Here is a 13,017-nt window from a genome sequence, read left to right as displayed (position 1 = left end):
CTGTGGATACTGCATTTCTACACAAAGCTTTACCACAGTGAAGCTTGTGACAAACTACCACACTGATCAGAAGGCCACCATTTCCCTCATTTTCTTTTTGTTGTTGTATAGAAACTATTCTTGTTGCTCTTCACATTCCTCACCAGTGTTCTTCACATTCTTCACCAGTGTTATTTCATCTGCACTTTGACTTTCCTAGTTCTGCCCCTGTGCAATATTTCTATATTCCTTTTGGAGGTTCTTCCTCCTTCTACCTCTTCTATACTGTTTTTTTTTTTTTTTTTTTTTTTTTTGCATTTAAGTAAAAATATCTCAGTCAGGAATTCCCTGTTCAGCCACAGCAGCTTTCTTTGATGCCAACTCATTTATTTACATAAGGAATGGAAAGAAAGTTGCCCTTGAAGATAAATAAGCTCTTCTGGGCTTCTTTCCTTTCAAGGGCCTTCTCATCCCAAGAGATCTTGTCTGACACTTGTGAAACAAATTGAAATCTCTTCTCTTGAAATCCAGGGAGTTTATTCTATTAATTGCATCATGTCCCTCAGGATAATTAACTCTTGGCTGCTTAAGCCCAGGCTACCACTGACTTATCATTTCTTTGAATGGTTCCTTGTTTCTAGCCTAGTTTGCCTATCACACTTACGTGGTAGGTTGGAAGTGACTGTGGGAATTAATCTGGTCCAAGCCCTTGCTCAAGCAGAGTCTTCTAGACTTAGAGCGGGTTACCAAGGACCATGTCCATCAGAGTTTCAAATATCTTTGGAGAATGGAGACTTCATTACCCCTTTGCCTGATCCCAGTGACACCATAGATCTTTGACTTAGGCCCCATTCCAGTTCCTCGAGTTGGCTTCCAAAGCTGCACGTCTCTGTATACAATCACTTGAACTGGCTCCCCAAAATTGTGGTGCTTTCCCAGGAAGAGTGAGGCAGTTTAGTTACCATATCCCACTTGGGTTTCCCTGTGTCTGTTCCCCAACTTAACTGTGGGCTTCAGTTTCCATCCCTGACAAATTTAGTTTAAAGTTCTCTTTGCTAGATTAGCAAACCTGTTAGCAGAAATATTCTTATCCTGTTTAGTCAAGCAGATCCCCTGTCTCCCCTGCAGCCCTTATTCCTTAAAGAGTGTCCTTTGACCAGGGAGGTAAAGATCTGCTGCCGAACACCAGCTGCTTCATCAGGTGTTTGTGTGCAGGATTCTGCCACTGCTGCTTTAGAGAGAACCCTTGCAGGACTCCTGTGCCCTTCACCCCAAACCTAGAGCCTGCTAATTACCTTTGCCTGCTCAGATCCTCCTGTGCTGGTATTATTGGTGCCCATGTAGATGGATAGGAAGGGTAGTAATTGTGTTCTGTAATAATTTATTAAGTTTTCTTTTGACTGAAAGGTCTTGCCATGTAATTCCTCAGAGTAAAGAAATATTTTATAAATTTCTGTTTTCAAAAAATCCCGCAAGAGTAGTAACAACAAAAACAGTGAAGATCTGGGTCATACCTGTTGCTTGTACTTGATTTCAAGCAGTATGCATTGGAGATTTCTTTAATCACTGCTTTGAAAACAGGAAGAAAGCACACCATTTTTCTAACCTTTCTGTTGTGTGATCTGAGATTTTCTTAGTCCTTCTAATAAGAATTAGTAAAGAGATTTCAGAAAAACATACATATTTTAACTTCATGGTTCCTTTGAGGATGATATTCAGTTTGAGAACAGTCTTTTTTCTTTTTTTTTTTATTAGCCCTTAGTGTCTAGTAAATATTCATTCTATTTGCACAGATGCTACTCATTCTGGCAGTGTTCCCTGCTTTAAGTACAGGAAATGTGATAGCACATGTGCATTCATATGAGACGTTGCAACATGAGACAGTTCATATGAGATGCTAGCATGATTATGGATTTTAAGCATTCCTTATTTTGTTTCATTTCGTTATTCGAGAATGTATTCTATGGGGTAACCCTTTTTATATACTAATTTTTCAAACTAGAAATGCTATGCACATGTTTTCTTCAAGTGTTTGCCATGAAAGCACCTTTTGTTACTGTTTTGTTTCCAGATGGTATTCTTCTTTCTAAGTCCACATTAACTACATTCATGGCATCCATGCAAGATAGTAAACAAAGCTACATGTGATTTTTATATAAATTCATTATACCCTTATTCTCCACAGCCTGTTTCATTAGTTTTCCTGATGCTTGCAAATGACTATTTTCTACAATTTTGCTGCTTAACATTTTTAGGAACATTAGATAGATTGTGTCAAGTAATTTTTATACTATATAACTATATAAATGCTGCTTCTAGGAGAGAAATTCCTATTGAGTTACTAGGCCTCGAGGAATATGTAGGTATCATAGGGTCTTGCATCAGTAGAATTTTCTCTGGATGCTGCTGGATTTCAGATGTCCTCTCTTTAAAGTATAGTGCAAAAGAAAGTAGGAACAGAAATATGCTGCAGATTCTTTGATGACTTATGGTGAATTGTAGTGACAAAGCAAACGTGTAGCTAATGTCATTTTAAAAAAAGTTCAAGAATTTTGATGGCATTTGAATGGAATTTTGGTGGTTAAAATGGCATTTATTTTATGTTGTTTTCTATTTTTTTTTCAACTAATCATGATGTTGGGGCTGACATTTTCTGGAAAATATGGCAACAAAAATGTAGATAACTTTTTTAATGGCCAATTCAAGATAAAAATGATAGAAAACATCAAAAAAAAGTTCAGAATAGGAGAAGTAATTACTAAAAAAAAAAATCCTCCTTTCTAAATAGTAAGATTGACTGTGGGTATTTCTCCTTCTATTACAAGTTACTCATGAAAGTTACAATGGGTTCCCGAAAAACATAGGGTATCGTAGCTGGTACATCAAAGTTGATAGCGTGAATCCCCCTAAACTCTGCACCTCTTCTGATTTTTTGTCTTGTGAAGAAAAAGGGTCTTTGCCTCCACCTTGCTGCGGTAATAATGTCACCCAGAGCATTAGCCTTCTTCCATCTTCAAGTTGAAATCCTGTGCAGTATGAGTCTGAAACATTTTGAGTAGTAATTTCATTCTCTGCAGTAACTCTACCAATAGCTGATTTATCATATGTGACTACTTCTAAAAAGAACTTTGTATAATTAGGTTCTCAATTCTCAGTAATTTTGAGAATCCCTAGTTGATTATAGTTGCATGAGCCTAGATTTTTATGAAGCAAGCATTAGGAATACAAATTAGGTTAGTGATATTATAGTTGTAGGCTTTTTTTCACACTGAAAATAGCTATGAGGAGACAAATATGTAATATGTTATCGCTAAAAAGACAGGCAATTATTGGAGGGAAAATAAAAAATAAATATGAGACAAACCAGTGGAGGAGATCACATGTCAGAAAAGCTCAAAAGGATCAAAAAATAATTATTGGGTTAAAAATGGTTATTGGAGAAACGCTATGGGAAGAATATGCAATCAAAAAGGAATCCTTAGAACAGATGAAAGGAGAAAGGAAGAACAGTTTATAGATCAAAGTGACACATTACATAGATAAACTGAATACAGAGATTTTAAACTAATGTTTTTAAACGTCTAGCAAAGAGGAATGGAAGTTTTTGGTGTTATCCACACTTTTTAAAGTAACAAGTAATTCTCTAATGTCATTGTAATTTTTACTCTGACATTGAGACAAATATGATTTTACAAGTTTAAGGAGGAGAAAAAAGATATGGTGATCTCATCATTCATCCATATTATGAGTATTTTATAAAACACATTGTCTAGCTAATACAGTGATGGTCAGTGAACTAAACTTAGAATAGGATGAAGATAGGAGTGTTTATTCCAAGTCTGACCCGAGCTGGACAGCTTGAACCTGCACCCGCAGGTCAAAAATGCACAACCGTGTTCAGTAAGGTTGTCTGATGTTTTCCATCCTGCTTTTGACACTAAATTTTTCACTGAATCAAGAAGTAGCCAGTGACAAGCTCGACAGAAGTTAGTATCTTTCCACAATGCTTTTATTGCTCTTTCGCCAAACTGTTTTCTAAAAACAGAAGATAAAAAAAAAAAAAAATCAGTCATCTCTAGTTATAGATTTTGCATGATGGAGTTTTCCAAGTTTTTTTTTTTTTTTTTTTTAGACAAAAATTGCATATTCTTTTTAGTAATTCTGTTCATTTTCAGAGTAATATATACTGGTGAAATCTATACTGGATAATTTCATATACAGTAGTGTAGGACTGAGCAGATGACACCAAAGGGAGATAACGGCACAGCTATCAGTGTCTTTCATATGCACGTGCAGATATGTGTGTGTATTTACATATACACACACATATATATGTGTGTGTGTGTGTTTGTATGAGTGTGTATTCTTTTGTGCTAGCATTCTTCACTTACTATGAAGGAACCATGCAAAAACTTGAAAAGGGCCAAGTCAACAGTGCTAACTGAAACTGCAGTGAGGTGTCTGGAAAGCAAGAATAACAAGTGAAAAATGAGATAAACAGTATAATGAAGATATAACAAAGGCACACAGGCATTCAAAATAGTATTGTGAAGTCAAAGAGGACTTCAGTCTGACTGTTAATGTACAGGCACAAAGTTAACATCAAAGAAATAAAATCATTTGATAAAAAAAAGTCAAGTAGGCAGGCAAAAAAAGTATAAAGAGATGACTGCACACGTACTTCTTTGGAATAACTGCATTAACTTTCCTAATTATTAAAGAACTACATGTGAAACCTGGAAAACTAATTAATTTGCCCTTAAAGAATTTATTCTTTTCCCCTTTTTGCTTAGTAATTAGAGCTTTACTATTTGTCATAGGCTGTTATTTTAAGGGATCATTATCAGCATTAAAATAAAATCATATTCTCAAGTGAATAATTATCAAATCATGAAAACAGCTAAGGATACTTAATTGGAAAAGAAGAGAGACTCTTAGGAAGATATCTAGAAGATTAATCTTTTACTTCTGTGGGAGACAGAGTATGAAATTACAGGTTGTTGATTAGTTTTCAAATTTCTTGATCTTGCTAGTCTCTCTTAAATCTAAATTTTTACAAAGGAAGGGCAGCAGAATAGAGATTCTGAGTCTATGTTTGCTCAAGCACATTCTAGCAATTAATAACTAAATTTTTCTGTCAAATTAGCAAAAAAAAAAAAAAAAAAAAAAAAAAAAAAAAAAAAAACTTGTCCAAGCTAGAAGAAACTTCTAAGTTAGGATATTGGATCAGATTTCTTTCCCAGGGTGTATGAAAGATGGGGAGGAGATCCCTGTTGGGCAACGGGCTGATATAAGGAGACACTCTAAAAGTCTACTAAATTAAGCCCCATGTTTGCAAAGAAAAAGTGAACCTTTTCTGAGCAAGAGAAGCTACCACATTGAATCTACTATAGTCAGAGATCCCCACTGGATACTGCTTACATAGAGGTCAGTGAAGTGTAAAAGTTAAAATGCTCCAAAAGCAGATGCATTTATGCCCACCGGTGACTAAATGGATTGCAACTATGCCTGTATTTCTGTTGCATTCATTCTATTAACTTGTAGGAAGAAATCTGGCTTCTTAGTTTACGTGGGAGGGACCTTGTTTTCCTACCACAGTAATTTTAACTGGAATTTTAACAACAACAACAACAAAAAAAGCCATTCTATGTAAAAATCAATCCAAATTATTTTGAAGTGTCATTCAAAAATCCTGCAGAGAGCAAGAGAAATTATCTTAGATGTTCAGCCTAATTAATATTTAATTTATGTGAAGTTGATCAACAGCAACAGCAGCAATTGAGAAAGGGAGACAAACTGATTAGACCACTCATCTATAGTACATCTGGATTGAAGTGGTCTTGACAAGTTTCTATTTATTTAAACATGGAAAAGAGGCATAGATTTTATCTTGTGCCTATGTAAAATAAAAGCTATGGAATTCTAAAAAATAATAAGAGTTTCGCAAGCAGAACCGAATATTTTGCTGGTTAAAGAACAAGCTGCCAATCGGAGTTAGATGAGATGAATGACTCGTCTGATGGCTGTGTAACGCTACATCATCGTAGCACTTAGTGATGTTTTTGGTCTTTATGAATCTGGCAGCTTAGCAGCGTGATAGTTGGCACTGACATCCTAAGACTTATTTTTAAACTTGGCAGTGATAGATAAAGGCTTGTTTTTAGATTTATCTCAGGAAGGTATTTTAAAATGGTAATTTAAAAATCTCATTTCAAAGAATTCATTTAACTTACTCATATATTAACCATTTCTAAAACACCCAAAGCAAATATGTATGGAGGTAATAATTCATGATTATTTTATAGATGTGTTCTCTGTGTTCTCTGTGTTGAAACATTTCATTAAATGAGGTACAATTATGTACTTCGTAAATGGTCTCACAAATGATTTCACAAATGCCAGTTAATAAAGTATTAAATAAAGAACTTTCAGTGATATTTTTAATAAGGCACGCTAAATAATGCATGCCTGCAGTTCATTTACAACTGTCTAAAGCTGCAATTTTCTTTAATTGATAAGCCTTACAAAATGTGACTTGAAATGACAATATGTCATTTGATGATGCTTTTTGAAATGTCACTCAAGTTTTTAATTGCATCTATTCTGTTGCTAGTGATAAAGCAGTAAGAAGAAGAATAGAAGTGACATAGCAAGGGAAACTTTCTTCAGTAACTGATGTTGAATTCGATGTATTAAATCACTGCTATGCTTCGTATGAGTTATGTTACAACAGTAACGTAGCAAAAGGAATCGTCCTTTCAGATCAGGACTCTGTCACGTAAACTGGGGTGAAATAGACAGGCCCGATCATTTAAACTGAGATCGTAAATTAATTTTAAAATTTTAAATTCTGGCTTAACGGCTATTTTTGGCTCATTGTGCAGCAAACAACTTTTACTTGAGTGAGTATTTTGTTAGCTTTTATGTAGAAAGGAGATACAGAATACAGGACACTGCACTCCTGAATTTTGTGTGAGGAAGATCTGGTAAAAAATGACTGTATGTTCAAAAGATACCTAAGCCAAACAACTCTTTGAACTTTTTCAAAGACACTATTTCTGCCCTTCCCCTGTCCTTGGATAGCTGCTTATCAGGGTTTGCATCTTACTTGTAGGAAGATCTCATTAATAAAATACTGTTCCTTGTCTACAACCAAAAACTGAGCTAAACTGTATACTTCTCATTGAGATTTAATCCCTTCCTTATGCAAGAAAAAGTACACCTAGCCAAAAATACCAAATTGTTATTTTTTTGGTGAGATAATTGTTTCTAGTTTGTCAGAAAAGAAAAGAAAAAAGAAAAAAAAAGGAAGAAAAAAAAAGATTTCAGGTATTATATCTATGCTGGTGCTCTGTCTGACTGCGCTAAGTGGTTGCTGTGTTCTTACCTGACTAACGTTGCCTTTCCCTTGCTGAGCTAACTTGGTCTCTCGCAATTGCTGTTATGAATAGATTAAATAGTCCTGCCTCCCTCTGGGCAGATATCTCTAGCACATGTGCAGTAGATATGTCTTCTTACCAAGTTCTAAATGGTACAGGCTATGCATGTTTGTATGTACGCTCTATACAAGACAGGTATTTTCTAAATTTAGAGCAATTAATTCCTAACTACTGAGAGATCCAAATGTTTGTAGCTTTATACTTCAAGTAGTCAATTATGCTGATATGAACAGCACTTTGTGCAGTTGCTTACAACTTCACAATAACCATGAGTGTTTAGAATTAATTACTTGCATATTTTAGAACGCAGTTTGCTGATCACTGTGAGTTAAGAGTTTTGCAGGGCTCTGTGCACTGTGAAGCTGCTGCGGGCGCTGAGATGCGATGTTGGGGCTGTGTCAGGAGCACAACACAGAGGATGGAGGCCCAGCCAAAAGTGAGCGTGGGTGCACGGAGAGCCGCCTGCTCGGAGGCCAGCTGTGAAACACAGCTTGTCTCCACACCGTGCAACGCTGCGACCCTCTGAGTGCTGTGCCCACATCCTGCCTGCCTGCACTAGTTCTTAGGCAGTTTATTACCTGTTTTCATATTCAACGGCCCTGTTGTCACAGCCTGGGTGCTGCCTCTCTCCGAGGAAGTCCCCAAGCACCAGCTGCTGGAGCATGGGAATGTGTCAGAGGAAGAAGCTTTGGGTGCAGGCTCTGCTTTCCCTAAGCATCCACTCCTGTCAGAGGGAAAATGCTGGTGCTCTGTCTGACTGCACTAAGTGGTTGCTGTGTTCTTACCTGACTAACGTTGCCTTTCCCTTGCTGAGCTAACTTGGTCTCTCGCAATTGCTGTTATGAATAGATTAAATAGTCCTGCCTCCCTCTGGGCAGATATCTCTAGCAGCCTGAGTTCCCCAGGCTTCCAGTGGTAATGCACACTGTATAAATCTAGCCTTTTATAGGGGATTGCCAAAAATAATCAGCTGTAGAAGCCTTCCGTGTCAGCTCTAAAAGTCAGCGCTTTAGAGCTCCAACCTTATTCCAGGACTCGCAACATAAACAGTGAGTGGCATCTTAATCACCACTAGCGTGTTACTTGATGTCAGTATAAACTCAGTGGGAGATGGTGTCACTGCAAATGTTGTCATAACAGAATTTAACAACAAGCAGCTGGTGCCAAAGCGTTAGGGCAGGTTTAGTAATTCTGGGCATTTTCCTGTCTACTTGCGATGGGAAAAACCTGCTTGATGGCCTCCGAGAACTCAGGTACAACCTGGGTAATTTAAACTCATACATGTGTATTCTGTTGGTTAGGGGAAAAAATACACAATAAATCAAATATGATAAAATATTATCAAGCAGAAAGGCTTAAAAAAGTAGCAACACTCCTTTTTTCTGGTTTTAATGGTCTACTCTAACACTGACACTGATGATGACCGCAGTGGAAATCAATATCTCACTATTAGTCTTTGTACTGAGGCATTGACACAGGATGTATCAAGTTCATTTGTTTTTCTTCGTCTTTCTTAGATGATGATCTGATGTGAATGCTTGAAACCTATACAGTCAAGACAAAGGGAAAAAAAAAAGAAAAAAAGCCATTCCAGACACTCTAGATATTATCAGAAAACAAAGTTTTAACTATCCATCTCATTTATTATGGGTTTACATACAAATTATTTTAGAATAATTTGTATGTCAGCTTCAATGCTCAGTTTTACCCCGGACTTCTTAAAATTTCCCTGCCTTCCCCATTTTGGCCCTCATAGGCCCAACGGTCTTTTCGGTATTCACTGTATCAAGAGCAGAAGAGGGAGTTGAGGGAGGAATCACACAAATGGCCTGATTGAAAAACAGAGAGAACTCTTTTAGGAGTGCAGACCTATTTCCAAAAAGAAATTGTCTTTCATTTAAAAAGAGTGTCAGGGCCCAGAGAGTAAGATATGAAATTTAATGAAAAGACCTGCCCTCCTCTGAGAAACTTCCGTGGCAACAAATCATGAAACTCTAGATATCCTTGGCTACCACAGACTTCATACATTTCTTCAAACCAAAAGGTTACTGTATATATAAAAAAGCGATTGTAAAGATCGCTACATTTTGAATTGTCTTCAGCAGCTTTCTCTCCTTTTCCAATACTTAGTTCTTAAAGAAATTGTTCTGTTCTGTTCTGATCCTCCCTTTTATTTTAGTCTCTTATTAATAATCTCCTTTTTAATGTCTAATCACACTATTCCTCTTCTTTTGATTCAAATAAATCCTTTCTCCTTCAAATCTTCCTTTAAAACGCTCTTTCTCTGACAGCTTTGATTTTCTGCTCCTACCTTATCTGTTGTCTTAATTAGTTATTCAGTTAGTATCCTAATTAGACTGTAAGTTCCTTGTGTCAGGCACCTTGTCGAGCTATTTGTATTTAAATCTCCACATGCCCTTGTAGTATGTAAATAATACATAATGATAATAGCAGCAATTAAAGATAATAAAATGGACAAAAATTGAAATACTTCTCTTTTGAGCTTGCACTTACGCAGAAATATTCTTAATTACTACTGATGTAGCTTTCATAGCTGTGTTACAACATACTGAAAGGAACTTGATGAGTTTTTAATTTTTCATGCCAATGAGTTACATAGATAACATTTTTCTTTCCTAATTAAATCTGTTCAATACTCTGTGTTAAGAGTAATAAAAATATCTTTAAAGCCTTCATTGAAATCTTCATGGGCAAGGAAGAGTACAAAAGGTCTGGTAAACCCTTTGGTCACAGATTAAGCAATGTTCCAGGCTCAGCAGCAAATCCGTGTGTATTGAATGCGTGTGAGAGAAGAATGTGGTTCGCTATGCCAAGAACAAGGATGATGATTTGCATGTCTAACATGCAACTCCACTAATAACTGATAATCTCTTCATCAGCTGAAGGAGCTTGTGGAGGGACACTACGTGGGACTAGTGGAACTATTTCAAGTCCTCATTTCCCTTCAGAGTATGAAAATAATGCTGATTGCACCTGGACCATATTGGCTGAACCAGGAGATACCATTGCTTTGGTCTTTACTGACTTCCAGTTAGAGGAAGGATATGACTTCTTAGAAATCAGTGGAACAGAAGCACCATCAATATGGTAAGTCAGAGATCTTGCAAAGATCTCAGATTCTGTTTTTCTTGTTTGCTGATGAGTCTTTTGGCAAAGTAGTTAATGCCAGCTATCTCTCTAAATGTTTGCTTGAATGTTTTATTATACATTTTCCTTTGGTCCCTTTCACTCTCCAGAGCTGAAAGCAATGTGGCAGTCTGCTTTCTTCCCACTCCCCGTCCCTCTTCTTTTTTCCACCATCTTCAAATGTTAGATGATAGGATTATCTTAGCAGTGAGCATTTGCTGGTGTTATATGCAGAACTGTTTGAATTTGATATGAGAGTGTTTCCAGATGTAGGTTGAACAACTTCTCTATCATACTCCAATAATTAATGTAGAAAGGAAAATTCAGCCCCAGAAAATCAGGAATATGGGGAGAACAAACATATGCGATTTTATGCTAAACGGGCTGTAATTCAATCCTACTTCATGTACTAATGTGCTAATGCACGTGTAATAATGTACTAATTATTATCGTATACTGTTTGCTAAACAATATTAAGACTTATTCATTACAATGTTAAATCTACACTCTCTGCTTGGAGTAAAAGAAGATAGTTTCGTTTATGGGAAATAATTTAATTGCAGAACAGTTTGTATTAGGATTTCTCTGCAATCTATAGATTAAGTTTTGTTTCTGAGAAAACTTATGTTCAATATCTTATGCTTAATATGTGTGTTTTTATATATAACACGTAGCCTAGGAAAAAAAAATACAAGTCTACAGACCTGCTCACGATGATTGATGGACAATATCTTTCTGAGAAAGATAATATGTTCTTTCTGAATTTCTGATCCAATCTCACTATTACATTAATGTCATGATTAGCTAGACAATGCATTATATTAATGATCATGAAGTTTTAAGTAGCATCTGATCTATTTAAACTATCTGTATAAAAATGTGCAGACGGTATGCTTGGTAAAAAAAGTAAAACCTCTGTTTTGAAGGGACTCCTGCACCTGCTTTACAGGATTGTTCTTCTATACTTCCAAATTACCCAAAATTCTTTAACAGTATGTATTGAAGCAGCTCAGAATTGAATTAAGTGCTCGTGTCTGTCTGTCAGTATGATATCAACCCTCTCTCTCATGCGCAGGCATGCACGACAGTGATGAATTCCATTTTTTTTTCCTAAGGGCCAAAAATTTTAATCTGGAAAGTGAAGAACTAATGGAATCTTGTACAGAATACAAAAATCTGCCTATTCAATTTTGAGTGCAAGTCCCAAGGGATAGCTAACAACATATGTGCAACTTTACTGTTAGAAATTCAGCTGTAACTGAACTTGAGCATACAAATACAGGAGGAATTTTAAATTATAGCCAATCAGCCATACATATTGATTCTCTAGTTGGCTTATCGTAATGGATGGTGAAGAAAATATGAGCAGATAGTAATATACATGTGCCATACATTAATCCCATATTGCATTGGCCAGTATTAATTTTATGAAATCTGAGATAGGGTAAAAATCTTCTTTCTCAGCCTGAACATTTTTTTCTTTTCCCCTGATAATTTTTGTTTCTACTTTGCAAGCTAATCTCTGATTAGTAAACACTAAGGGTTTATTATATGTTCCTAGGATCATTACTAAAAGTTTGAAGAAGCAGTGAGAAGTTCCGTAAGAAATATTAAAAAGATTATTGGATTATCTGGAGTGAAGCTACACATTCAGTTCTATTATCAAGAACTGTTACCATAGCTACATTAGAGACAGGCTAAATGTGATGCAATCTACTAAAATCAACTTTATGTTTAAATGTGAATTTGCTTTGTACTAAAAACTAATGGTCTGTAGGTGTAGTATTTTAAATGATGATTTTTTTAGCTGCTTCCTTTTACTGTCGTCATGTCAACAGCTTCATATAGTAATTCTGTTTCAGACAACACATACTCTGTTAGCATGGCCCAGTAATTATAATAGTTCTTTAAATTAAATGAGTATTTGCTCTTAGCCAAAGATTTTGCTAGTTAAGAACATAGAAATACAGATATATTAGCATGCAAAAACTAGAAAAAGAGTGAATGTGAAGAAAATAATTTCAGACTGATAACTCTTTAGTGCTTTTATTAAATTGCACAGTAGCTCTGGATTACCCTCTGCAGATTTATCAACCAGATTAAAAGCCATTCTAAAATGTTCACTGTGAAAAATGGATGGACATTTTAGAAACAAATAAAGTGATTGAAATGCAAGAAAAAGGGAGGTTTAAATGATGAGGAAAAATAATTTGATACACTGACAAATATTATGTGTGTTATGTATGTTTCTAAAGCTTCTTTAAGATGCTTGGTTAATTTCCAAATTATACGTCTGGTTGATAATCTGTTTTCCAATATGTTGAAAGGATCAAAGCAATTTGGTCACCTTTACATACTTTTAAAAGATTATTTGAAAGTAATTTATAAAATCCACTCTAGTATTACTCATTTATAAAAGATGAAAGTGATAACACCTCACTGTTATGTCCAT

General features: G+C 35.7%; 1 protein-coding gene across 1 annotated transcript in view; it reads left to right on the top strand.

Moving 5' to 3' along the window:
• Positions 1-13,017, top strand: part of CSMD1 (CUB and Sushi multiple domains 1) — a 994,655-nt gene that overhangs the window by 498,178 nt on the left and 483,460 nt on the right. The window contains exon 5 of the mRNA XM_088530602.1: positions 10,319-10,526. Coding sequence (XP_088386728.1) covers positions 10,319-10,526 — 208 coding nt within the window. The remainder of the gene's footprint in view (positions 1-10,318; positions 10,527-13,017) is intronic.

The sequence above is a fragment of the Tinamus guttatus genome, unplaced genomic scaffold (assembly GCF_059628265.1).
Source record: "Tinamus guttatus ecotype Peru unplaced genomic scaffold, ASM5962826v1 Tinamus_guttatus_pri_ptg000383l, whole genome shotgun sequence".
Lineage (NCBI taxonomy): Eukaryota > Metazoa > Chordata > Aves > Tinamiformes > Tinamidae > Tinamus > Tinamus guttatus.
The sequence above is the reverse complement of the archived record's forward strand: the minus strand, read 5'-3'. Positions and strand labels throughout refer to the sequence as shown.